Source organism: Ursus americanus, chromosome 10 (assembly GCF_024610735.1).
Source record: "Ursus americanus isolate L20-20 chromosome 10, mUrsAme1.1.p, whole genome shotgun sequence".
NCBI lineage: Eukaryota > Metazoa > Chordata > Mammalia > Carnivora > Ursidae > Ursus > Ursus americanus.
In genome coordinates, this window is record NC_142136.1 from 54,514,287 (window position 1) to 54,542,244 (window position 27,958).

The window sequence follows — 27,958 nt, forward strand, 5'->3', positions numbered from 1 at the left end:
ACTCTCAGGGCGGACAGGAGGGGACTTTCTAGAGGACATTTCCAGGATATACTTTAACTCTTCAATGTGTAGCGGGAATCCTACTTCTGTGACACCAGACAGAAATGCTAACATGCACACATGGAGATACGGAAAGGTGTTCATACAACACATTTATAATGGGGGGGAAGCAATCTAAACATACGTTAAGAAGCAACTGGCTAGGCAGGTATGGTGCACCCAACAGCGAAATGCCAGAGAGCCTCTGAACGTGTGGATGAGTTCCAGATAGGTATACTGCGATCTTGGTTTCACTTTTAAAAATACACATGCTATATGCAAACAACGAATCATGCAACACTATGTCAAAAACTAATGATGTACTATATGGTGACGAACATAACAGAATAAAAAATAAAAATAAAAATACACATACACAGTCCAAGAAGATCCCCACCAAAAGGCCAGTAGTGAATACTTCTAAAGGGTGGGAGAAAGGATTTTTGATCTTTTGCATTTTTTAATTTGCTAAAATGAGCATGCATTGCTTTCAGAAATATATCTAACAAAATATACTGATAAGCAAAAGCTATAGGGACAAATGCAACAAATCCCTGGGTACCCACCACCCAGTTTAAGAAGAAGACAGCTATTAAGTCTCCCATGTGTCCCTCTCTCAACATCTGAGTCTACGATGAGCGAGGATGGTATTTATCGTTCACCATTTGACTCACGGGTTTCTTCATAATGAAAACACCATAAAGTGTAATGCAAATATTAGACGATACATATTGCGAAGATTAAATGAAACGATGGGTTTTCCTTACACCGGCTTCAAGAATAACAAGGCCGCTTAGATCTTAATGCAAGGAGATGGGACTTGGATGACGTGCGCTTCTAATGAGTTAAGTACGCTGCTAGTCCTATATGCTTCTGCACGTATGTTTACCAAAAAAAATAAATGAAATAAAACCAATCCATCAATTAATCAATCAGTCAACGAGGCCTGAGTGACTGCAGGAGAATCCTTTACTGAGCACGTACTTTGTGTCATGCTCTGGTTGAAAGTCTCACCTACACCGTGTCATTCTCTGCTCGAACCTTTAAGAGGCAGGGGCTATGACTCCCTGTGTCACTGACGAGAGCACAGACAGGGAAGTTAAGGCGCCTGCCAGGGACACACAGCAAGCAGGCCAATGAGCTGAAGGTCCGGCTTTTGGCCATGACAGCCCACTCACCCTCTGCTGCATTGCACGGAGGGGAAGGGCGAGGCGCTAATGTCTTTGCGCTTGCCCAAATTACCCCCCAGACCTCGGTCACCCCCATGCACCCTCATCATTTACAACAGTTTATGTTCTACTAAGTTGCCATAAACACCGAATTCGTGAAGACTGAAGTGTGCTGCTGAGGGAAACCAGGTCTAGGCGTCTATAAGCCCCTGGTAACAACATTTTCACCAACTGGTCAATATATAACCTTGTTTTATGTGTGGTTTCTGCTTGAAGACACCTTATTTCATGTATTTTGTTATAATTTATTTTTAACAACCTTATCTATATTACCAACAATATACCGACGATAACAACCTTATATATACATTACCAACAATATAGCATTTTGTTATGTTTTGTTATATCATTGAATTCAGGGCCGAGAGCACTAAACTCATGGCTGCGTGAAGCTGAGCTGATGCATGTATATTTTCCATAAAGCAAATCACAACCTGCTCGTGCTTAGGAGCACCTCAGGACTACACGTGGGGGGTATTTTAAACAGCTAACTCACCAACAAGAAGTGCAAAACTGAAAAAAAAAAAAAAGGCATTCGATAAACCGTGAGGATCCTTAACAGCACGAGAGGTAAAACAAGAAGATTGCCTTCAGCTCGAAACATCGGGCAACTCAAATTTCAAGCAACTCAAGTTTTTGGTGTTTTGTGCATATCTGGGCGTGACTATGAGAACACCATGAGTAATGATGTTGTGGTCCCCAATAAATTTTACCGAGTAGATGAATCTGCAAATATGGGATCATAAATAATCGGGTTCAACTCTAAGTTCATAGTTGTACGTACTTAGAGTCAACTAGGGTTGATGCATTATTGTTAAGAACTTGTTAAGTGCTTAATGTTTATGTCTGAGTTCTTAAATTGCAAATTTTGTATGTGTCTATTTCCTACCCTGAATTAGGATTTCTGATTTGGCAGATAATGAGTATTTTTCTTTGCTTTGACAGGGCCTTGATCTATTTTATATAAAATGGGCAGAAAGAAAGATATGCTCTGGCCCTTCCACTCTACATTTCTGATCAAACTTAGCAAGATGGGAAGAGAAAGGGGGACAGATGGGACCAATAAATTTTCCTGATGTAATTCATCTTTCCCTAGCATCTGCAATTCTAACATTTCAATATCCAGTCACTCAGGCATCGAATTTCATCGACTAAGTACACTATCAATACAGAATAAATTAGGTCTCTCTCTTTTGGTTTCTTCAGTCCATTAATTAAAACACAGCAAAACAACGCATCCTAAACCAGTGTTTCTCGACCACGGGTGATTTTTTCTCCCTAAGAATAGTTGGAAATATCTGGAGGTATTTTTGGTTTTCGTAATTAGGGAGCCACAAGTGGCATCTAGGGATGCCACTGAATGTTCCAGAATGTACAGGACAGCCCTACAACAAAGTCAGTAGCACTGAAGCTGAGAAACGCTGCTCTAAACCACAACTTTCTCATCAGAGGAAAAGTCAATGTCACAGAAAAAGAATAGGAAGAAAAGTTCTAGAACAGTGCTGTCCAACAGAACTTTCTGGGAGGATGGAAGTGTTCTAAGCCTGTGCCGTCCAATGTAGTAGCTACGAGCCACATGTGGCTACTGAATGCTTGAAACGTAGCTAGTGTGCTTGAGGAACTGAATTTTTAACTTTAAGGTAAATTAAATCTTAAATAGTGCAGTTCTAGAATAGAGGTGGCTAAAGAGAACTAATAACTAGATGCCATTTATGAAACTTGGCTAGAACGTGGATGGAAAAGTTAGCTATAAATGACATTGTGAGAACAACAAATGAATATGGCTGCTGCGAGAGGCTATGAGAGAACCGCTATGAATTTCCTTTGGTGTGCTAACGGTTCATCCTTGTTTTAGAACATGCTGACGCATTGAAGGGTAAAATGTCACGTTGTCTGCTTACTTTCCAAATGGTTCAACGTGTGTGAGATTGGAGGAGACAAAGACAACCACATGCCATGTGCAATTCTGGATTGGACCCAGGAGCTGATCAAGGTCATGGGTGAAATCTGAGTAAGTCTGTGGCTGAGCGAATACGACTGTACCAATCCGAAGCTGTCAGTTGTAATAATTATCCTCAGTTATGTTAATATGAGGGGAAGCTGGGTGAAAGAACACAGAATATCTCTATTTTTGCAACTCTTCTCTAAGTCCAAAAATATCTTAAAAAGTCAAGGGGCGCCTGGATGGCACAGTTGGTTAAGCGTCTGCCTTTGGCTCAGGTCATGATCCCAGGGTGCTGGGATCGAGCCCCACCTCAGGCTCCCTGCTCAGTGGGGAGTCTGCTTCTCTTTCTCCCTCTCCCTCTCCCCCTCACCCTGCTCGTGCTTGCTCTCCCTCTCGCAAATAAATAAAGTCTTTAAAAAAAAGTTTTAAAAAATAAAAAGTCAAAATATATCCTAAGAACTATATAGGAAGTTCATAGGAAAAGTCCAAAACTGTCTCCATGGCTAATAAAGCATCTACCATCTGTGTCCTGGGCTCCTGTGAGCAGGCTTTCTTCTCTCCTTATTACTCTCTGGTCACACAGGACTTCTCTGCAGTCGCTGCAGGCCCTTGGCTCAGGGTGACCCCTACCCCCGCAACACACACGCACACGCTTCTGGGGACAATCACTTCCCTACAGAACTTCTCACTCCCAGTCTCCCAAGCCCAGATTCAGTTCCCGTGCGGTAAATGCCCCGGCACTCTTGACTTTCTCTTTCATTGAAAGCATCGTGCTTGCTGTTCACTTGGCTGAGGACTCTGCCTTCCGATAAGCAAGCTCCTTGAGGGAAGGACCATGCTTATGCCACCAGAGCAGGCAAACACCACAGCTGAACGCACTTAGGGAGAGCGTTTAAAAAATGGTGGAATCACAGTCACGTGTTCATAGCTTCTGACTCAGGCACTCCATCATGCACTCGATACCGAGGCACCAGGATACAGTGGTAATCCAAACGGACATGGTCCCTACTAGACTAGCTGGGAGGATGAGTCCTTTAAAGGAAACTAGTTACAATTGTGATGAAAGGCAGGCACTGTCATTCAATATGGTAGAGGGAATCCCAGATGGATTTCTGTTTTCTATTTTTATTTCTTGAGGTGGAGGTCCTCAAACTCTTTTTCCTTCCAAGACTTCTTATCAAAGGCCAAGGGAACCCTTTCCAGCAAAGCTCCTCTTCCCAGCCTTCCACAGGTCAGACCTGTGGATACCCTCACAAGTAGAACAAGTGAGTCTCAGCCTTCAGTGGGCAATTTGCGTTTCTGCTTGGAAGAAGTCTGATTTTCTAGGCCCCAGCTGGCCCAGGAATGATCCTCTCAGGCTACCTACTCAAACCCCCTCAGGGGAGTTTGGCTAGCTCCTTGATAAGCCATTCGGGCGTTCAACATGTATCTTCTGAGGAACAACTGTGTACTAGGTGTTCCTGCAGGAGCAGGGGATAGAGCAGTGGACACATTTGTCCCCATGGAACTTAGAATCTAGACAGGGACACAGACCAATGATAAGCAAAATTAGTAACATCTAAAAGGTCAGAAATGAGCCTGCCTCCTTCAAGGACCAGCAGGGAGGCCATGTGGCTGGAGCTGAGCGCCCGACGGGAGAGAACTAGAAGATGGGTCCAAGAGGTAAGAGGCCAGCCACATAGCCTTATAGGTCACAATGGCCTCTTCATGAAAAAGGAGCAACATTATGAAGTTCTTGCAACAACTTCACCAAAGGCATCTCTCACAAAAACAGTGCACTCTCTACCTTTGCTATTCTTCGCCCTGTCACTGCGTACTCAACAGGTAATCCACGGCCCATACTTACTAGGTTCTATTGGCGTCCCACAGCCAGCACACAAGAAATTCTGGGCTGCTACCACGAGTTCCCTCCTAAGTGCAGAAAATGAGCACAGTTACAGTTCAGAGATAGCCAATGGAGCATTTTTCACTAACTGGAAAAGAAACAGACATCATGGTGCTTTTCTTGGCTCGGGGGTCTTAATTTTGTCAATTTTCATTTGGGAAAAAACTAGGATCCTTTGAGAGTTTTCTAGTTGAGATTTCTGGGTCTTTTATTTTATTTTTTATTTATTTTTTATTTATTTTTTATTTTATTTTTATTTATTTATTTTTTGAGATCTCTGGGTCTTTTAAAAACCCCTGCTACCACCAAAACAGAAGTCAGCATCATGAATACACCTATTCCACCGCGGGATCTTTAGAGACTCCGCTCACTGTGCGTGCACAGGATCCCCTCCAGAGAGACCTGGGACACATAACGCACGGGGGAAAGTGCAGGGAGACGAAACACCAAGCGATGCGCCTGGGAAATTCACAAGTGGATCCCAAGAAATTTGGATGAATAAGAGGTCACGTAAGACCTAAGCATCACACATTTCTGGTGAGCGACAGTCTACTGAAGTGTCTTCTATTGAACTGCTCATGCCACAACTTCACATGTGATTCGGAAACACAAAGGAAGTTGTAAACTTTTATTACAGTTTAGGGTCAGCAAAAACGACCAAGGTAAAAATGTGTGGAACCCTACCCGTCTCCCTTAGAGAGGACATAGGGAAATTCTAGAGACAAAACAGCCGTTGCTAAGGAAAGTGACCCCTCCCCAAGCCTGGAGAAGGAGCTCTTCTGCCCAAGCACTCCAGAGACATTTGTTGGCATTTTCTCAAAAGAAAAACACAAGACAGAGTCTATAGGGCACTTCCACGGGGCACAGGCAGGAACCTTTGCCAGTCCCTTCTTTACACTCTGCAGTTGGGGAACACATTAAACACAAGCCAAGAGGAATGGAGAAACTGTAATTGGTTAAAATGTCCCTTTGGAATGTCATATATTCTCAGAAACAAATAAAACTACTACCTTAAATTATTATATATTCTATTTATACATATACATTTATAAAAATGAGTTTCTTTTTCTCTTTTGAATCCTCTTTTGTTGTTTTGCCTTCAGGGTTTTTGTTACTTCTTAGATATTTTTATTTGCATCCTGTTGCATTTCTTAACTATAGGAGTTCTCCTCAAGATTAGATTTTCCCTTTAAAAAAAAGTATCCATTGATTTTTATTTCACATTGCACTGGGAAATAGAGCAGTCTTTTAAAAATTATTGTATATGATTTTTAAGGTTCAATATTAGCCACTTAAAAAAATCCCCTTTAAGCCTACTTAATTTTCAATTGCTATGTAACATACATAACTAAGGACAGAACTGTATTTGTCAAACTTACGGAGCCCCCCCAAAACCCACGATAAACAGGAAGCTAAGAAGCTACCTCAGAAAAATATGCCCAACTTTCCTTTTCCTAAAACAAATTTTTCCTTCATCCCTCGGTGCATAATTTTCTTCCCTTCACCTACTCGCACAAAGAGGTAGGACCCATCACGTCTTGTTACCTGCACTGGTGGCCCACGCAGCGACGCAGACTTACTTGAGTGGTGGATGAACATTAAATATGATTTGAAATCTGGGGGGCTCCCAGTCTTCAGTCCCTCTGATCCTCGACTTAAGGGTAATTTCCTGAACGACATCCACACTGGATTCAAAGTCTTTCCGGACACGCTCTTCATTCACTACCTGCATAACACAGAAGAGGATTTCAGAGCAACCGAAACGAGCATATTTCAGGGACTGAAAGAAAAAGAACATTCAGATGTGTTTCCAGCATTAAATTTTGCCTTGAAAAATTAAAACTGCTTTCCACTGAATAAAAGGAGTCCTCCCTGTATCTAAAGCCATCTGTAGAAGACTTGCCTGAAACGCCACCCAGCTGAGATCACTTTCCTTAGTATTTTCGGGAGTTCATTCGTTTCCAGACTTCAAGTTACTGTAAGTAGGTCACTGTGACCTGGAATGCTTTTATTCACAGCAGAAGCCTTACTGCTTTTAGTCAACAGGCTGCCAGATGCTGCCAACCAGAACCCCCAGCTGTTGTCAGACTTCCTCAGAAAAGCTCTTTTAAGACCATTCCCCTGCTTAAAAATGCCGAGTGGCTTCCCTCTGATCCATTCAACTTCCCTATTTGCATCTAACATGCAAACTCCACATAGTAGCATTCTATGTCCTCCACAACTTGACCCTATCCTTTAAACCTAATTTCCCAGGAAGATCAACCCCCCAACACACACACACACACACACACACACACACACACACACACACACACACCTGTTATTCAACCATACCAGGCCATCCTGCTCAATAAACGTACCATGCACACCCCACTCCCATTACTCTTGCTCCAGCTGCCCTTTGCCAAGATCCCCTTCCACATGTTTCTACCTGCTACCATTCTCAAATTCTGAGATCTCCTATTGGCCTTCCCAAGTCCCCTGATAAAATTAGACACTCGTCCCCTGCATTCGCAGACTGCTTTATCTCTACCCCTATGTTAGCTTTGCCGCAAAGTTCTCTCCCCGCAGTGGGCTGCGGGCTGTCAGAGGGCATTGTGTCTACAAGGGACCAGGCTGGGCACGACTCCTGCTCTTCCACTGACCAGCCCTGCCGAGGGGCCAGAACTAACACCTTAAAGTAAACATAACAACAGCATCTACTTAAGAGGATGAGGATGAGAATGTGAAAGGCTGAATTCCCTGGCGTATAATCAACACTCAATAAATGTCAGATTCACCCTTCATGTCACGTCTCCCCAACACCCAGTGACCCTACAAAGAAATGCGTCAATGTCTGAAGTGAACAGCAGGCAAGATGAGAATTTAGGAACTTTCCATTCAAGGCCAATTTATTTTGATACTTACTATTGAGTCAGCTGCATTTGGGGAACCTGCCAGCTGATGATTAACTTCAGACAACATCCAGCGCTTCTGGAATACTCGGTACAACTCTTTGGCTATTAGCTCAGCAGAATTGAAGTCTGGCTCATAAACGACACTGAAAGGTAAGAGATGCAAAAAGTGGAAAACTATATTTGTGAGGAGTTATGTTATCGGTCTTCATGTTTTCAGTCATCTTTCCCACTCCAAAAACTCAGAAGAGGTGTCACAAGAGGGAGCACGCACCAACCACCCACCGGCTGTCTTACTCAACACAGCAGCTTTTATTCATGGAGGGTACCAAGACTGGGAAATGTGCTAAAAAGAGCTCTGGATTTGGAGCCTGAAGACCTGAGTTCAAGTCCTATCTCTGCTCATTTAACAGCATTGTGTCCTGTGGCATATTTAGTCTGAGCCTCAGTTTCCACCTTTATAAAAATGGGGTTAAAAACTCCACCCAGCCTGATGAAATGAGAATGTATACAAAGGTCTTTAAACACTACATATATTTTAAAAAAAAAACAAACAACAACTATAGAAAGCTCTATAGAAATTTTAGTGGTGATGGTTTCATTGCTAAGTAGTAATCCCTGCCATTGGAACTGGCTGAACTTGGTCGGAGATGTCAGAGGTATGGCGTTCAGAGTACCTCAGAGGTGATGGCACAGGGGTCTAGGTGCAGGTGGACACGGACAAGACATACCTCTTAGAGGAGCTGCAGGAACACCCACAGGTTTCTGTGATATTGCTACACTCCCCAAGTTCTGCAAGTAAATAAAAGAAAGGGTATTAAAGTCTTTCTATTTTACTTACTCATACTCAACTTTATAGGAACACAAAAATAAATCCCTGCATCTCAGAAAGAACTAGGTATTCAGCATCTCCATATCTCAGGTTCTTTGGGTTTCTAAGGTGATGACCAAAGATGGGATTTCAAAATACACTCACCTGAAATTCCACCAAAATTTAATTGAGAGGCCAAACAGATCTCACACTATAATGAGTATCTGCTTTTGCATTCAATTCTACAAGTGAGATGAGAGATTGATTATCAAGACATTTGAAATAAAAACATCTTTTTTTTTTTTAAAATCAGGGACATACTCTGATCTTGGGAGAGATTTCTTTGAAAGCCATTCTAACGCGGTATCGCATGTGATCATGCCAGTATGCATGTGGGGGAGGGGAAGTACGAGTCATCGCTGGTGAGTTTCCAAATCTTACCTACGATAACAAAGTCATCGAAGTCACATTTACAGGCTTCTTTCAGCACATCACAGTAAGTGGGTGTCCCAGCCACTGGGCTGCCCTGTAACACAGCACAACCTAGAAAAAGAAATGAAGAGGGTTTCACCAACAAGAAGAGAAAGAAAAACTGTCACAGCCAACTAACTAGAAACCAGGGAATAAAAATGGGCCAAGAGTTTACATTAAAAGAGTTTAAAAATCCAGCTTTAAGAATTAAAAAATGCAGGGAGCTATTTCTGGGTTGTTCTTCCATTCACTATGATTAAGTGAAGCAGACGGATGAGGATCTGTGATGATGGGGGGGGGTTCATAAGAGTCAGCTGCCTACTTTTAGGTATGTTTGAAAATTTCCATAATACAAAGTTTTAAAAAAATGAAAGCGGGAAAAATCAGCTTCATACTGAGGCAAAGAGTAGAGGCGACATAAACACTGTCCTGACCTTATTTGGAATTAGGGTCTTCGCAGATGTGATCAAGTTAAGCTGAGGTCATACTGCATTAGGGTGAGCCCTAAATCCAATATGACTGGTTATATTACAGAGGGACTTTAAAAAAGAGGGAAATTTAGGGGCACCTGGGTGGCACAGTCGTTAAGCGTCTGCCTTCGGCTCAGGGTGTGATCCTGGTGTTCTGGGATCGAGCCCCACATCAGGCTCTTCCGCTGGGAGCCTGCTTCTTCCTCTCCCACTCCCCCTGCTTGTGTTCCCTCTCTCGCTGGCTGTCTCTATCTCGGTCAAATAAATAAATAAAATCTTTAAAAAAAAATTACATTTAACATATTTATATTCATATTAAAAAAAAATCAGGGGTGCCTGGGTGGCTCAGTTGGTTAAGCGTCTGCCTTGGGCTCAGATCATGATCCCGGGGTCCTGGGATCGAGCCATGTGTGTCACTGGACTCCCTGCTCAGCGGGGAGTCTGCTGCTCCCCATGCGTGTGCTATCAATCTCGCTCTCTCTCAAATAAATAAAATCTTTAAAAAAAAATTTCAGCTAGACATGAGCTTCCACTCAGCCATTCAACAAATACTGATAAAGTACTATTTCAGGCAAGGCACTATGCTGAAGGCAAATTCAAATGAGACAAATGCTTATCCATTAAAGAGTTTAAAACCTCGTAAGGGAGCTGAGACACTGACACACATGACCATGGGCCTTAGGAAGGCAGGGTGCCATGCTGCACAACTCCAGGAGGGAGTGAGGCTTGCAGGAGGGCAATCATAGAGCATTCCGGAGCACAATTTAGGCTTAATTCCACATGAATGGAGCCCCTGCCCTGTGATGCATATCTGGGAGCTTGTCACAGTGCTGGTGGCTGGAGACTGCTCTCAAAGACTGGGAAGAATGAAGGAACTAACGTGAAGTTCCTGGGGACCCAGCATTCCAGGAAGCCTAGTCAAAGCAAAGGGAGGGAGGCAGAGGCTTGGGAGAAATGTCTGCGGGCACGTTTAGCAGGCTCGTGTAACTAAAGCCCGCAGTACAACACAGGGACATCAGGAGATGCCTGTGGGGACGCTGCATCCCACAAGGCTAAAAACCCCAGGATCAAATGTGGCACAAACTTAGCAGGCCATTTTAGAGGAGTAGAAGTTGTTCTAGGAAGACAGACGTGTCTGGGATCGATGAGGGGAAAGAGGCTGCAAGGAAAGAGAAAATGAAAGGCAACCCATGTGCCTTGAGGACCTAACTGCACTTCTTACAGAATGACTGCCCAGAGGCTGCTGTGACGGCCCAGGCCAAAGGCGGAGAGGGAGCGGACGGAGGGGGCTGTCGCTGTTACTGAGAAGTCGGGGCTGATTTGTTCACTAGAATGGGGCCAAGACACAGACACAAAAAAGAAAGAGTCACAGATAAAGCACAGAAAGAGGATACTGAAATAGGACTCATTTCTTTTCTCCACACTGGTGGCCTCAGAGGGGATGATGGCCCAATCCCATTGCCTCACTCCCCTGGCCGTGGCTGGCTGACCAGCTGGGGACGCCCAATCAAAGCAGGCCCCCTCAGGGGCTCTTCTCTGGGAATGTGGACCCGGGGTCCTGCAAGGCTGGGCTGAGCTGCACAGCTGGTTATTCAGGAAGTTTCAGACAAAGGATTTGAAGATCTACTTTGGGATGTGACAGAAAAAGAGACATGAGGTGGAGAACACAGCATAAAGTGGTTTGCCCCACTTACCTTCATAGCCGCTGTCAGAAGAATTGGAAGACCCAGATTCTTGCTTCATGTTGGTATAAAAGGTGACTTCAGAGTCCGCGTGGTCACTCCCGAGGGCCCAACCGGCTTCCTCCACAGCCCAGTGCTCTGCGTGCTGTTGACTCAGGACGGTGCACTTGATTTTCTCCATTGCCGCTATAATCGTATCTGCAACATAGAAGTGGGCATTTTCCTGCAGGGAAAAAAAAGTATCAGTTAAAATACTCACAAGCAGAGTTGACCGTTTTTCATTGAGGGCAGATGAGATTGAAAAAATCAAGAAGCTGTACTTAAGCAGCTGTATTTAAGCTGTATGACTGCACAGAAAAACAAATGCTCCCTTAATGGAGTGATCACAGGTCACTATGTGAAGTATAGCCCCTATCTTCCAGACACATAAAATTGAGCCTGCTGCGGCCGACACCCCAAGCTGAATTTCTTGTGGTATAAGACTCCAGGTTGGTGGTGGCCCAGGGGCAGACATCAGGCATCAGTCATGGAAAACTTCCCGGTGGAGCGCGGACACAGACTCAGAGCCCTTCGTAGCTCGGCGCTCCTGCCAGAGGCTGACATGAAACCTATCTGCAGCACCTCTTCAAGTGAAGTTTCCAGATTTAAATGAGAGCAGCACCCTCTAAGGAATTAACACTTTCTGTGGTTAAAAAAAAAAAAGGAAAAAGAAGCTGTGTTCACCTTTTCGACATCGACAGGGAGCAGGAATGCCTCTGCAGAGAAGGAATTCAAAGAAGTGTTTCTTCCACAGACTTCAACAGCACCTGCCAACGTTATTAAAAACAGAAAAAAAGAACTTCAAAGATTCCCTTAAGAAAACAAAACAATGCTAGGCAGTGGCCTTTAAATAGTGTGGGGTTTTTTAAATTAGCACAATTCTAGAATAAATTTGGATGCCAGAAGAAGACAGATCCTTCTGGTGGTAGACTTTGCAGATATTGCCTTAACGGGGATCATTTCTACAAGAGCCTATTGGAGGAGCTTGGGAGGAATCCTCAGAGGAGGGACGGGAGAACCACTGGGATGGAGGAGACCGATGAGGCAAAGACGGTAGAAAGAGAAGAGGATCATGGAAACTACCTAATGGAGATGGAGAAGGGTGAGAAGGAACAGTCTAGAAGCAGGGCCATAAGAATTATGGGCTCTCTTCTCCCATGCACTGCCACTGACCCAAAGCTTCTTGCTTACAGAAACAAATCTATCTGAAAAAGCCCAGCATTGCTTCTCTAAAATGGTCTCCCTCCAGACAAAAACAAGAAGAAACTGCAGAGGGTATTAGCTGACTCATCCAGTCTGCACATTGAAGCCACGCTTTACTGGCAGCGAACACCATCAAAACAAAAAAACGATTCCTGTCATGTGATTTCTTCTTGCAGCATTTAAGGCAAAGCCCTTCTGTGAGAGCCTGGAGGGCTGAGTTGTTCCAACCTGCTCCATTAGACGGCGATACTACAGATGGCTTCAGGATTACACAGCGCTCAGGGTGACAAACAGAGATGCAAGCAGGATTGCCCAATCCCCTGCCTCTTCCTCAAGAAAGTGACTGTGCCATGAAGAACTATGAATCTCTTACGTTCAGAATCCATCTGGGATGGGCAAACTTTCCCTGGAAAGGACTAGGAAGTAAATAGGGTAGGCTCTGAGGGCCACGTGGTGCAACTACACAGTTCTGCCACTGGGGTGAGGAAGGCGCTATCAGCGCCTTGATGTGTAAAATCAGGAGGCCCGCCGGAGTTGGCCCCCAGGTCATGGTTTTTGGACCCTGAGGCTAGAAGAAAAAGGACAGAGGAGAGTCAAACTGTGGATTCCAGTTCCAGCTCTCTCTATACCAGCACTGGGATAGGCAGCCATTAGGACCTTGAAGGAGACCAGGGATGGGAGTGTGCTCTATAAATGAGTAAATCCTCTGCAAACAAAAGGAACCCTGGATGTGTTTCGTGGGGGCCTCAGGAAATGCTTCTCGGCTGGGGGAGTGGGTGGGTGGGTTTTCCTCTACCATATTATCTAGAAAAGGAATACCTTGCTGCTGTCATTTGTGACGAAGCAGTCACAGGAAAACTCCTTTGTCTTAGTAGCAAATACCTATTCTCTGCATTGCTGTCCCACAGCAAAGAAAGACCAGATTGCTGGGGACTTCTCTTTTTTTTAATCCCATGGGCTGCATCCTCCTACCAAGTTTAAAATGGAGTGGTTTTTAAAGGAACTTAGAGAAATTGCTGGGGGTTATTGTCTTGGGACAAAAGGGGCTGGGTAAGTGTTTTCTTTCCGGGAGAAAGACAAAGCTTCGGGGTGATTTTAAATTGCAGAACCACTTGCTGTGGAGTGTGTCATTTTGCTCAAATTTGGTTCTTATTTCAAAACTAACCCATTTTAAGATTGTCCAAAATCTGCTATTCTTAAGCTATGAAAAATATGTTAAAGATTGTCACCATCTTCGACTTTTCAAAAGGTTTTCCAATAGAACAAATAAACCCCATATTTTAGGAAAGGGGGAGGACTGGTTCTTGCTGGTAATAAATAAATATCTACACACATATAGACACACACCGGCAGGCAGGCAGCTTTCGGATTGTTTTGAAAGAGAAAACTTCATTGACTATTTGGACCTGTGTTCTAAGAGAAATACAAATCAGTGCAGTGTGAATATAACATAATGAGTTTTTTTAAAAAAGATTAGAATGCCACAAATTATAACAGCAATAGACAACTTACTGACTCTTGAGTGGCATTTGGCACGCATTACCTTATTTTAGGAATTCCAGTCTTTTAGGAATATGTGCATTACTTCATCGCAATGGGAGCCCTGGCTTTAATAAAAAAAAAAAAAAAAGTTTTGTATAGTGTTTGGGGGAATTGTGATTACTAGTTTTAAATCTTACTATTTTCTAGTCACCCTCCATTCAGGTAAAGGTGAGGCAAGTTCATCTCCTAGGAAAGTACTCGTGTGCAATAGAGCCCACCCTGTCTGGAAACGCTTTCTCCCACTACACTGAATTGAGAGCGCCTTCAATACTCTCTCTTGCAGCCGGAAGCTCCTGAAGGCACACACCAGCTCAAAGATGGCAGCCGGCACTGATTGTCAACTAGGCTAAGCAAAGATGGCATCTCCTTGCTATCGAAGGAGAACGGAAATATCTGATTTTACCCACTGTGACCATCCGGGTAGCTGGACTGAAGACAATATTAAATGAGCTAATGCACTGGTTTCTGATCAAAGCGGAAAGCCATGAATTTTTCTCATGACGAAGACAGACAGGCTTTAGACCAATGCAAGGCCAGCATGGGAACAGACAGGAATGAGGTAGGTTCTGACTGGAGTTACCTTCATCAGGGGAAGCTGTCAGTTGGGAAGGCTTCAGAAAAGCACGGTCAGCTTCAGGACAAGGAGAGGAGCTTGCGAACAGAGACATCTGAGGAGAGTGTCCTAGGAGCACCCCCTGCTCTTCTGTTGAGGTAAAAGAGAGGTCACTGCTCTTATCACCTGAGCCCTGGGCAGAGTCTGTGGTATCCTTCAACAGTGATGTCTCCACCATGGAGTCCCCAAGAGACAATGGTGAAGGGCCGAGCGGAGAGGAGGTGTCCCCTCCAAAGTGGCTCCCTCTGTTCCCCCCTGTCGGCACCCGAGGGGACAAATCCTGCAGCTGTTGCTGCTCACACTGGGGGTTAATCCAGGCAGCTTTGTGCCTCATGAACCTGATGTCTGATTGGCAAGGGGGTTGGTCAGTGTCCAGGAGGCTGGGCGAACCATCCATGTCGCCAGGGTCGTTGCTGTCCCTTTCCCACAGGTCCACCGGAGAATCCTGCCGGCCTGTAGACTGTGACACCATCTTTCCAGGCTCAGGGTGGTGTGAATCCTGTTGTACTATTGGACTAGGGCCTTGAACTCACCACAAGGCCAGCAGAGGGCCAGACAGCTTACCTGCAATGAGCAAAAATCGTTCAAGATAAATAAGGACGCAGTCATAGTTTTAACTCTAAAATCTTTTGAGGAGAAGAAACAAAAAATAAATAAGTTTGTACTTCACCCTGTACAATACAGTAAATTCCACTTGGATTTACAAGAAATAATTAAACACATTAATCAATCAATCCATCAGCAATAAAACTAGCAGCAGACCCAGGAGCTATGAGGTTGGGACAGAAAAGGGTTTTCAAGGCAGAAAGATAATTGAAGATTGCTTTTATATAAGGATAAAGTCATATATGCATACTGCTGATGAAACAGATAAAAGTGTAAGACAGCTGTGCATCATTCCAATAAAATTAAATGTCAAACCCCGAACGGCAATGTTATTTGGACATAAAGACGCATTTTCATAGTTTCTTAGCTTCTTTTTTTTTTAGTCTGTGTTGGTATTTCAACAAAGTAGACAAGTGGTATGTGAAATTGAGGACAACCACTAGCACTAAAACTTTGTTTTCTATAACTTAGATTACAGTACTGGATTATAACAGCAATAGAAATTTGTGATTAGCTTATAATATCTAAAGAATACACTGTAAATCTAGAGTTTATCTTTTTTTTTTTTTTAAGAGAGAGAGAAAAGGAGAGGGAGAGAGAGAATCTTAAGCAGACTCCACTCCCAGCACGGAGCCCAACGTAGGGCTTGATCTCACAACCCTGAGATCATGACCTGAGCCAAATCAAGAGTTAGCTGCCCAACCGACTGAGCCCCCCAGGCGTCCCAGTTTGCTCACTTTTAAGCTCAATGTTTAGCTCTAGTAAATAAAGTCATGGTTAAAATGTCAAGAGCTACTCAAAAGAGAAACACTCCGGGCACCGTAATCCCAGGCCCAGCATGTGTCCTTCTACTGCTCCCACTGTCCCTCACACTGTGAGGCTCAAAGCAGCCTTCAGGAGGAAAAGCGAGGTCAGCAAGGGGAAGGCCAAGGGGTGGAAGCAGTCGGCGCAGGTGAGCTTAGCTTAAAGGAAGGGTGGAGAACAGAGCTACGAGGTGGTGAGCTGAGACTCTGGAGTCAGTTTCAGGGCTTTAAGCACTATCGTTATGTATACAGCTGGCTCCCACCTGGATCCCAGCTCCTGCCCTCCCCTGGAACCACGGGCTAGCATATCTTACTGCCTATCTGACATTCATCCAGGGGACATTGCAAACTGACACATTCAAACAGACCCTAATTTCCCCCAAATCTGCTCCTCCCTGGCTTTCCCATCTCAGGAAACATACCTCCCAGTTGCTGAAGCCCAAAATCTGGAAGTCATCTCTGATCCTATCTTTCCCTAGCTCTCCATCTTTAATCCATTAGCAAGTTCATATCCATAGCTACCGCCTTCATCTAAGTCACCCATCTTCTCCCACCTGGGCCTCCTTCCATTGGCCCAGAGGGTCTCCTTGCTTCTACTCTTGCCAGCTTATAATCAAGAGGTATGCAGAGATCTTTTACAAGCCTAAATCAGATGTCAGTCCCCTAATCACCCACCCACCCCCTGATAGATCCTATCAAATCTGGAATAAAATCCAAAATCCTTACCTTGTCCTTAAGGCATGACATGATCCCATCCTGCAGACCACTCTCACTTATCTCTGTCCACCTTCGATAAGTCCCAACCACGGAGCAAATTCTTAGGTCCTACAAGCCCTTGCCCACCCTAACGTGCTGTTCTAGTCCTTCAGCCTAGACTGCTCTTCCCCCAACTGATCATATGTCTGGCTCCTTTCTGTCTTGTTGCATGCTTTGGTTTATAAATTACTTCCTCAAAGAAGTCTTTCCTAACTACCTCTCTTAAAGTAGTTCCCCAGTTACTCCCTATAACATCACCTTGCTTAATTTTCATCACGGTCATCTCACTTCCTGATATTTTTTTAGCTCCTCACTGTCAATCCCCTCCACCCCCTCCCTATAAGCTCCATGTGAACAGAGACCTCGTCTGTTCTCCACCAGGCCACAGAGCTGCCCTACGGGGGGCTCAACGAATTTATGGACTGAATGAGCAAATCCAACAAAATGGAAATGTCATGAGCTGGAGAGAAGACTTCTGTGGTACACACGACTGTTCTGCTACTGTGGCAGAATTATTTGTACAGGGATGGAAGTGAATCCATGTTTCCTAAAGAGAGGACATTTTTCTCACCCAACACTTACAAAATAGACCAAAGGAAGGTACCTGTGAAAACTATACCACAATGCCTTGGGTTTTCTTGATTTGGGGGCCTTCTGTTCCAGGTCAAACCTTTTGAAGGGACACATACACCGAGATAAGATACACATAATACTGCACGGTACTGCGTAAGCTCCAAGTCACCGCTCACCAAACGTCATGGGCTCTGGCGGTGAATGCCAGAACTCATCTGAAGCGATTCGTCTTCCTTCTCCAAACCTCAGATCTCACCTGGTGCCCCAATTTCTCTTCGCCGCCCATCTTTTCCTCCCCAATAATTTTACAAAGGGTAACCATGACTGTGTTTTTATGGAATGGCCAAACACAGCAGCCTAGAGAGAGTGAAGCACTCACATGGCGCCAAACCCACCCATCCCACCTCATTCCCAGAAATGACACTGGGAACCACTTCATCCCTTCCAACCTCCTCCTGTGAATTAACATACATATGTCAGGTCAGAAGACGTGTTTTGTTTTCTCTTTTAAACATAGACAGGCTAATACTGGACAGAATCTATAATGAACCTTCTTTTTCGGTCAACAAGGTCTTGAGGGTGCTTATCACTCTTCACTGTCCTACCACTTTTTATAGTATAAATGTATCAAAATGTACAGAAATTTATTTTCTGTTTCTGTTCCTATTTATTTTATTGACGGAAATTTATTTTCTGTTTTTCACTATTATAAAACATACAGCAATGAACATCTTTATTCGTGTTGCTTTTTGTTGATTTTCTCTCACTGGATCTCTTCTCTTCCAAGTTCCCATTTTAGTTCTGAGTCCGTAGCTCCTGACAACATCATTATTTCCAAGAGATGAAGCTAGAAGTCATGTTTCACACTCAATCCTCTACACATCATAGCTGTTCTTGTGTATGGGAGACGATTACAGATGTGAAATCACATAAAAATGCACAGCCTCCAACCAATGGTAAGTAGCAGTGAGCCCTGTGTTTTTATAAGCAGAGTAAAGGCAATAGTTCAAAAACGATGACGTTATGTATGAGCCTCCTAGATACGGAACTGACTTAACTGCACTGAGCAAAACAGACTTTCTTTTAAAAAGTAATTTCAGAAGCAGGTGCTTGCTCTACTTCCTTCTAGAAAGATGTTCTTGTTTCACACAAATAACCAGCAGGCGTTGGCTTTTCTGGGTTATAAAACGAGAACATGTTAGCGCTGGAATAGGCCCATAGAGATTCCAAGCCATGTCTAAGGACGCTGCTGTGTAGTGGCACAGAGAGGACGACAAGCCAGGCTGGACATTCATCAAGGAGCATGAGTTTCTCTGAGAGGGAGGTTGACACAGGAGAGAGCAATGATCAGAAACAAAGTCCAGGCCCTAGTCCCGGAGGTCAACATCTCGCCTGCTTGATCTTTGAGGCAACAGATGATTCATGACATCCCATCATATGGTTGTGTTGCTCGTTGTCAGCTCGCTCATAGTGCGTTCATTATTGGATTAAACAAGTATTTACTGAGCATCTACTGCATGACTGGCACGGTTTTGTTTTGGAAGCACTGGAGGAAAATAAGCTCCATGATTCCTCCAGTAGTTTACGTTCTGGTAGACGGGAGACAGTGACTAAACCCAGACATTCAGACGTGTCAGTGCTGATAGGTAGTAGGTAATATGGGTCCAAGCAATGGTTGGCATCTTCCCAAAATGCTTCCCACTGTCATAAAAGGGGTCTTTTGAATCAGAGAGGCTTAGGTACAAAGATAAAATCAATTTCCAAAAAACATTTGAAAGGAAGAGAAATCAAATTGCAAAGCTTACCATCATTTCTATTGAGATTTTCGTATCAAGGGTGAGCACGGGCCAGATTACTAGCTAACATACATGCAGCAGCAAGGTCCTAGACAAAAGAAAGACTCCTGGACTCCCCCTGCCAAGCCATTCTGGATGGGTCTCTGCCCCTCCAAGTCCGTGGTTCTGTTGAGAATGACAGCATCACGAGGGCAACCTGAGAGCCACAGTATTGACTGCAAAAATGCAAATCTGCAAAAGGGGTGGACGACTCAGTTGGGCCTGAGCCACCATGACCTCTATAGTGACCTCACAAAAGTCTTTCAGACCATAACCGGCCAGCACTTTGATGGCAGAAGAGCAGCTTTTAGCTGCTAAGACCCCTAACAATCTTATCAATAGGCACAAGCAGGTCAGATTTAGGATTTTAGATTTTCTCTGCCCCAGCACTAACTACTGACTGAATACATTACTGGGAGCATTCGAGACTCATCTTAAATGCGACCTTCTCAGCAACGCCTCCATGTTCCCCTATATAAGTCACGGTAACTGCCCCAGCCAGTAATTCCTCTCCCCCTACGCACCTCTAGTTTTCTTCTTACTCCTTAGCAGGAATCCCCATTGTATTTAATCTCGAAGACTTAACACCCACTAAGATGTAAAATCTCCGAGGGTAACTTCTTAAAAAAATTGTACTTGGGACACTACTTTGTTCCCAGAACCTAGAAGAGGGGCACATACTAGGTGCTCAGCAAATACGTTCTTCGAGTGTGAATAAAATGAAGGAAAGAATGAACAAATGAACAGTGCCGAAGTATGGTTCCATCGGTTATTTCTGTTGCCCAAGAAAGTCAAGAATAGATGTCAACCTTTCTAAGAAATTGGAGATCACAACCTAAAATTTCTGCCAACCATTTCCTTAGAATAAAGGAAGTTAGAGAATAGAAATCACAAATAAGAGTTGAGGTGAAAGGTAAAATTCATTTGTGCTGCTTTTAGGGTGGTTTACGGAGCATGCTCAGTAATAAACAAATACAAGTGAACAGACAGCATGTAAGCTGTTTGGGGTTAACACAGTTCCCCAGTCCTCTTCCCATGTTTCTGTATCTACTTCCCTTCAAGCTTTGACTTTAAACAGACTCACATCCCCAAGGATGTCAACAGACTCACACCATCACTCATCAAACAGAAACCCTAAGATGCCCAATCAGGTGACTCCACAGCTTCCACAAAGTGGCCAGGAATCAGAGTAAACCGCCATTTTCCTACAGCTGCAATTTCACCACAACACATGCTGAACTCGGTGTTCTAACACGAAAAGCACCAGGAAGGAAACAGTGCTATATTGCAATGGTAGTTGTGGCATCACACGGGCTCTTCTCCGACCAATCTGACCTTTGGCAATGACCCTTAATTTTGAACGTCTGCTGTCAAAAGAACATAGAGGAAGGACAGAAAGCAATTATGACAAATGGGTGGGGTGAGAAGGGGAAGACCCAACAAAGGCAAAGATTAGAAAACTGCCTAAGAAAATTGCAAGGTTGCCCAAGATACACAAATGACTAACTTCCTGTGGTCACTGCGTATGTCATATTTACCACTCTCATTCTACACGATGATGACATGAAATATTTCAGGCATCATTATGCTGATTTGGGAACTGAAATAAAGAACGTTAGGGGACTTGCCCAAAGCCTCCCCATGAATAATTACCAGAAGTAGAACAAAAAACAAGAGTCTGACACCTGATTGAAAGCTCCTTCCACTGATATTTCTGTGTGCCATTTGGGCTGAAATTAGGGTATTTGCAATTTCATTGGCAAAGTAATTTTAAGAATTTTCCCATGAGATCTGTCACAAAACAAAGAATTAAGAACCACACCACTCTATTTGATTCCATGTTTTTAGAATACTGTGCCCAGAATTTTATGATTATACCTATTTATAAAAAACAAAATCATTGTACATACATCTCCAGTATGGGACAATCTATTTATAAATCTTACATGTGCCCAGCTATTCTAATATAGTATGTAACTTAAAAATTTGTGAAAATAGCACTTTGTTCTTCCTTTCCAATAAATCATCTTGTATCCTAAAAGTACGTACCACCACTCAAATAATGGTTTACTTAAAACCTTCTATATTAAAAAAATAATAAACCAAAAATTACCTATCCATGAATATTAGATAACCGAGTAAGACTTACAAAAAATATTAATACAAACATTTACCCACAGTAAGGGTAGGTACCTACCCTTGAATGATGGCGAGGTTCCCATGTTTGGGCAAAATAAAATGGGGAGCCATATCAGAAAACAGTCGGAAGTTCCTCAAATAGTTTAACATAGAGTTACCATTTGACCTAGCAATTCCACTCCTGGGCATATACCCTAGAGAATGAAAGCAGATGTTCACACGAGCACTTGTGCACAAATTTGAATGGCAGCATTATTCACAATAGTCAAAAAAGTGGAAGCCTCCCAAATGTCCATCAACTGATGGTGGGTGAGCAAAGTGTGTGACCATCACACAATGCAGTATTATTCGGCCATGATAAGAGGTGAGGTACTGAGACATGCCGCGGTGTGGGTGAGCCCTGAAAACATTATTCTAAGTGAAACAGCCAGTCACAGAAGATATTTCATATTGATAGATTTTTTTTAATGAAATGTCCGGAAGAGATAAATCCATAGAGACAGAACATAGATTCGTGGTTTTTCAGAGGAAGGAGGGAATGAGAAAATAAAGAGCGGTGGCTAAAGGGTACAGGATACCTTTTTGAAGCTCTAAATGTTCTAGAATCATCTGTGGTAATGATGACACATATCTGTGAATACACTAAAACCACTGAACTGTACACTTTAAAAGTGGCATTTTTAAAAAGAGATTTACTTATTAATTTGAGAGGGGGGAGGGAGGGGCAGAGGAAGAGGGAGAGAGAATCCCAAGCAGACCCCAAGCTGAGCGTGGAGCCTGAGGCGGGGCTCCATCCCACGACCCTGAGATCACAGCTGAGCTGAAACCAAGAGTCAGAGGCTGAGCCACCCAGGTGCCCCTGAACTGTAGACTTTAAATGGGTGAATTTTGTATTATGTGAATTCTATCTCCATCTCGATAATGCCGTCCAAAAAAATGAAATGGGAAGAAGTTCCCATCTCCCTTCAAAAAGGCCTAGGAAGCCTAGAGAGCACTGGTATTCCTCGGGCTCGGGGGCTCAGAGGAGCACCGGCTGGAAGTGAGGCTGCAAACGCAGGCACTGAGCGTTAACGGGGAAATAGAGCGCGGATAAAGGGAATACAGAACATAGGTGCCCAAAGTAGGTACAGAGAAGAGAGGGGAAGTAGAAGTGAAATTGCCACAACTGAACGATCTAGAAAAAGAAAAGAGAAAAAAACAAAAACCAAGGGCTGGTAAAGACAACATCATGAACGTGATGGCAACTAGCAATGGGGCACTGGGTACCAGACCCTTCACGACGGTCCCGACACCCACCCTCATCTTCAAACCAGCGCTGTGAGGGAGGTTCTGCTGGTCCCAACTCATAGATGGGAAACAAAGTCAATGCAGGTAAGTATTGTGCTTCTGTGTGATTGAGTGCCTGTCTCTGAGGAATACATACAGGTGCATGTAGATATCACCAATAGAATGTCTAACATCTGCTTTAAAATAATACAGTGGGAAGTGCCAGCAGGGGATATGGAAGAAACCCAACTAGCCACGTTGATAATTGTTGAAAGTGGGAGAAGGGTACATGTACTATTCCCTCTACTTTTAAGTATGAAATTTTCCATAAGCAAACTCCCTAGGTAAAAATTCAAACAAAAACAAAAACAAGGGCGCCTGGGTGGCTCCGTCAGTTAAGCATCTAACTCTTCATTTTGGCTCAGGTTGTAAGCTCAGGGTCATGAGATGGAGCCCAGGGTCGTGAGATCCAGTCCCGAGTTGGGCTCCACACTGGGCCTGGAGTTGGCTTGAGATTCTCTCTCCTTCTGCCCGTCCCCTACTCCCTGCCTTGCACACATGTGTGCCCTCTCTCTCTCAAAAAACAAACAAACAAAAAGTTATAAAAAAAAGAAAAATCCATTGATAGATGAATGGATAAAGAAGATGTGGTGTGTGTATATATACACACACACAATGGAATATTAGTCATCAAAAAATGAAATCTTGCCATTTGCAATAATGTGGGTGGAATTAGAGGGTATTATACTAAGCAAAATAAGTCAATCAGAGAAAGACAATTATCATATGATCTCACTGATATGTGGAATTTAAGAAACAAGGCAGAGGATCATAGGGGAAGAGAGGAAAAAATAAAACAAGACGAAACCAGAGAAGGAGATAAATCATAAGAAACTCTTAATCATAGGAAACAAACTGAGGGCTACTGGAGGGGAGGTGGATGGAGGGAAGGGGTAACTGGGTGATGGACATTGGGGAGGGCACGTGACGTAATGAGCAGTGGGTATTATATAACTGGTGAATCACAGACCTGTACCCCTAAAACCAATAATACATTATATGTTAATTAATTGAATTTAAATTAAAAATAAAATAAAAAATAAACAATTTTTAAATTAAAAAAAAGGAAAAACTTCGCCATTGCTATATCTGCCCATGTATTCCTGAGTTACCTCTCTGACCTCCTTCTCTACTCCCTCTCCATCCCTACACCTCTATACCCTTCTGCACCCCTACTCCCCTCTATACTCTTCTACTTACTCCCACCTTTATTCAAATTTACCTTTGGAATGAGACTTTCCTCATCACCCTTTTTAAAACTGCATCCCTAAGGTATACGCTATCTTATTACCGCCCTATTTTTTTTCCCCAGAGCACTCATCTTCTATTATCTTAGCCATCATCGTCAGTTCATAACACACACTTACATGGCACTTACCATCTGCCTACTAGCACCGTTCTAGATTTTCTACACACACACACACACACACACACACACTTGATCCTTCTAACAATCTATGAGGTAGATATAACAATACTATTTTTATTTTACAGATGAGAATCCAAGACACCACTTGTAAATGGAGCGTTTCACACTCAGGCAGTCTCGCTCCCGAGTTCACATTCCTACCTGTAACAGCACAGGGATAAAGGAAAGACCTTTAAATCTCACGGATCCAAACATCTCTCCAGAATATAAAATTTATCAAGCACGAAGGGGCTGCTGGCAATGTCAGTGACATGGTCATGCTTACCTCCCTTGGCCCAAATCTCCACAGGGACCAAGAGTTTAAACTAAGAATGAAATCAAAACCAAATCCAAAACCAACCAACAAACAAAACACCACATTGTATATGTCAAGAGACAGTTCAAATGATTGATGATTGAGCCATATTGCATAGAATACCCTTAAAATGTGCATAAACAAAAGTTCAACTCTCCTGACCTATCGTATTTAAAATAGCCATCCCTCAAGCTGTCTTCTAAGAACAATTTCCAAATAAAGAGAGAATAAGGAAGCATTTTACCCGTATTTCCTGGACAGTTGTTTTCTGACCCACTACAGATGGCTGAAATAAAAGAATGTGGAAGAGTTCAAGGCCACCCCACCCTCCAGTCTTCAGCTCCTGAAATCAACAAGACATAAGCACCTGCTGGTCCTGGGTGCTTTTCAATGTGATCCACCCCCAAAAACTTTGAGGTCTAATTTACATTTATCTCGTTTAATACATGTAAAACTAAGGATCCGAGAACAGAAATAAGGTATTTTTTAAAGTAATTTCCAGACATTAATTGTTGGGCAGATCCTATTTAAGTTTGTGGGTTATTTCAGCTTTTTCTTCTTTGTCATTTTCCAGCCTACTGTTGACGGTGACAATAACACTTGCCTCTGAGACTCCCTTTTACATGCTGGAAGTGTTTCTCTTTCACAGTTCATACTTTATGTTCCAGTGAGAAATAAAGCATTCATTCAATATAGGATTATTATGACTATTTCGTGGATGAGAAAACTGAGGCCCAGAAAGAAGAAGTGAAGACCACACAGCAACTCAGCATGGGGACCTGGAACCTTGCTCCAGAGCCCCCAGTCTCACCCTCATGCCACCTGTATGTGTGGGATAAAACACAGTGCAGAAGTTAAGAAAAAAACACCAGTGTCCCAATCAAATTTAATTTTTATCCCAATCTGAGAAATTCCTCATTTACTAGCTGTGTGACCTTGGGTAAGGCACTTAACCTCTCTGTGCTTCAGTGTCTACATATTGTTGTGAGAACTAAACGAATTCTCAGTCTGGCACACAATATTCAATAAAAGTTAGCTTTGTCATCACCATCGGTGTTATTTTATAAAGACTTACAGTGCAGTATACGACAGCACAACTAAGGAGGCCTAGTTTTCTTTCCCAACTTCGTAAGTGAGTCACCTCTCAACTCCTTTTAATTAAAATGAAAAACCAATCAGACATCTTGGTGACATTGACATGCTTACCTTATTTAACTTTCTAGAAAAGATATGATATAACATACAGCATTAGTATTGCTCGTGTTTATAATGGCCAGAAGGTTGGATGTGCTTATTTAAAAAGAACCGCTTAAATTGTAACAGTAGGGGCACCTGGGTGGCGCAGTCGTTAAGCGTCTGCCTTCGGCTCAGGGCGTGATCCCAGCATTCTGGGATCGAGCCCCATGTCAGGCTCCTCCGCTGGGAGCCTGCTTCTTCCTCTCCCACTCCCCCTGCTTGTGTTCCCTCTCTCGCTGGCTTTCTGTGTCAAATAAATAAATAAAATCTTTAAAAAAAAAATTGTAACAGTAACACAACCAAGGCTGTGACTCTTGCCTTTCCATATTAGAACTATGAATCTAAACTTAGTAACAAGGGAAACTATTTAAATTTGGCAATGCTATTCTTTGTGTGCCCTCAGACAGTTGGGGAAACCCTGTTAGCAAGCAACATACTCTTTTTTTAGCTCTTTACTTATCTTCCTCTAAAGATCATTCGAATTAAAATGCTTACTCTTGCATCTTTATCCTTGGCTCTGACAGAGTTTTCCCGTATCAGAAAACAAGAACTGCAACTTCAGAAAGCCTACAATGTTTTCAGAGCTAAATGGTCTCATGAAGAGCATGTCAAATCAAATCTAACGCCCCGTCCCCCCACTGGCCACTATTAATTTTCCTCAACTTTCTTACCATCTCCCTCAGGCCCTAAAGAAGATGAGGAAGGCAGAGTTCCTGTCCCCTGACCCCCTGATGTCACACTGGGATGCGCAGTGTCTGGGAGTGGTGCTGGGAAGAGGAACAGACACATCCTGACATTTTGGACAGGTAGGCAGGAAAATGCCCGCACTACGCAGTCGGTGCCGCCTTAACTCTGCTCCAAATGAGGTTCTGCTGGCGGCCAGGAGGCAGGTGTGGGCAGCCAAGTGGTGATATCTTAATTTACAGAAACCACGCTTCATATTTTTCAAAACACTACCCTCCCTCCTTCCAAACCATCCAGTAAGGTAGGGCAGGGATTATCTGCCCACTTCTCACACAAGCAAACTGAGGTTCAACGAGGTTTCTTGACTTGCCTAAACCTCACTGCTATTTGGCCTTAGGACAGAGTCTACGAAACCCAAATTTGCCGACCCTCAGCTCTTTGAGGTTTCCCACCACACCTTCAATTCAAAGATCCTTCCAACTTCCACTGCAATCACATAGTAAGCACACTTCTGGAATATACCCCTTCCTGTGAGTCTCATTTCCCATTTAGGGCTGAAACACCCCTCTTTGGAAGGTTCTCCACATTCTCCAAGCTGACAGCATCAGTAGTCGCAGGAGGAGGGGTAGCAAACCTCAGGGCGCGGCGACAGGCAGGCTGGAGGGGGTGGGGGTGCAATGCAGCAGTTCTGCTCTCCCCCCTGCAAATCTCAACGGATGGGCTTCACAATGGGCCCTCGACCACCCAGTGTGCCGCGCTTTTGCGTTCTGACCTAGCTCGGTGAAGGAGCAGAAAGTTTTGTCTTTTGCCACCAGATAGCCATAGGTTTGGGTGTGTTGGGGAGGAGATCCTCCGCGGGCCTTCGCCATCTGTGTGCGCGCTTTTGGGGAACCGAGAAAAGCCATCGCGTCCCAAACACAGCGCCCGGGGACCACTCCGGGCGCAGGCTTTGTGCTCCCTGCGAAACGCCAAACGATAAAGTGCCTGGAGGTCCCGCTCCTGAGGCTTCCGGATCCAAGGCGAGTACAGGGTCCCTCCCTTTTGCAAGTCAATTCCAGAAAAATCCGCCACCCCGCAGAGGAGCCCCTTCCTACGTTCACCAAGGGCCCTGGGCACTGCCCTGCCCTGGCAGGGCTCCCGGCTCGCGCAAACCTCTCGGGCGCCCCTCGCACCACCTCACCTCTCCAGCAGCCTCGCGCCGCCGGCGTGCCCCCACCTCGGGCTCCCGTCGCGTCCCTAGCCCGGGCAGCCTCACCCCAGCGCGCCAGGTGAGCGCACCGCGTCGGCTCCCGGCTCGCGTGGATCCGCGCGGCTCGCGGCGCCGCGGCCAGGTCAGCGCGCGCCACCGCGGCGGAAAGAGGGAGCGCGGAGGGGGAAGCGGCGCCCTGACGCTGCCACGCCGCCACCACCCCACCCCCGTCAAAATCCCGGGCTCCCGCCGCAATCCGAGAAG

The 27,958-nt window shown here is 44.2% G+C and overlaps 1 protein-coding gene across 3 annotated transcripts in view; it reads right to left on the reverse strand.

Moving 5' to 3' along the window:
- RUBCNL (rubicon like autophagy enhancer) overlaps window positions 1-27,930 on the reverse strand; it is a 36,474-nt gene extending 8,544 nt beyond the window's left edge. The window contains exons 1-9 of one of the 3 annotated variants that reach the window (XM_087865141.1): window positions 27,686-27,927; window positions 14,791-15,387; window positions 12,150-12,232; window positions 11,439-11,649; window positions 9,245-9,346; window positions 8,724-8,784; window positions 8,006-8,138; window positions 6,679-6,824; window positions 5,060-5,124 (exon numbers count right to left, since the gene is read on the reverse strand). In XM_087865141.1, coding sequence (XP_087721267.1) covers window positions 5,060-5,124; window positions 6,679-6,824; window positions 8,006-8,138; window positions 8,724-8,784; window positions 9,245-9,346; window positions 11,439-11,649; window positions 12,150-12,232; window positions 14,791-15,295 — 1,306 coding nt within the window. In that variant the 5' untranslated portion in view covers window positions 15,296-15,387; window positions 27,686-27,927. Of the gene's footprint in view, window positions 1-5,059; window positions 5,125-6,678; window positions 6,825-8,005; window positions 8,139-8,723; window positions 8,785-9,244; window positions 9,347-11,438; window positions 11,650-12,149; window positions 12,233-14,790; window positions 15,388-16,958; window positions 17,207-27,685 lie in introns of those variants that run through there. The other 2 variants (XM_045796794.2, XM_087865142.1) reach the window with 2 other exon arrangements.
- Window positions 27,931-27,958: the final 28 nt, after the last annotated feature.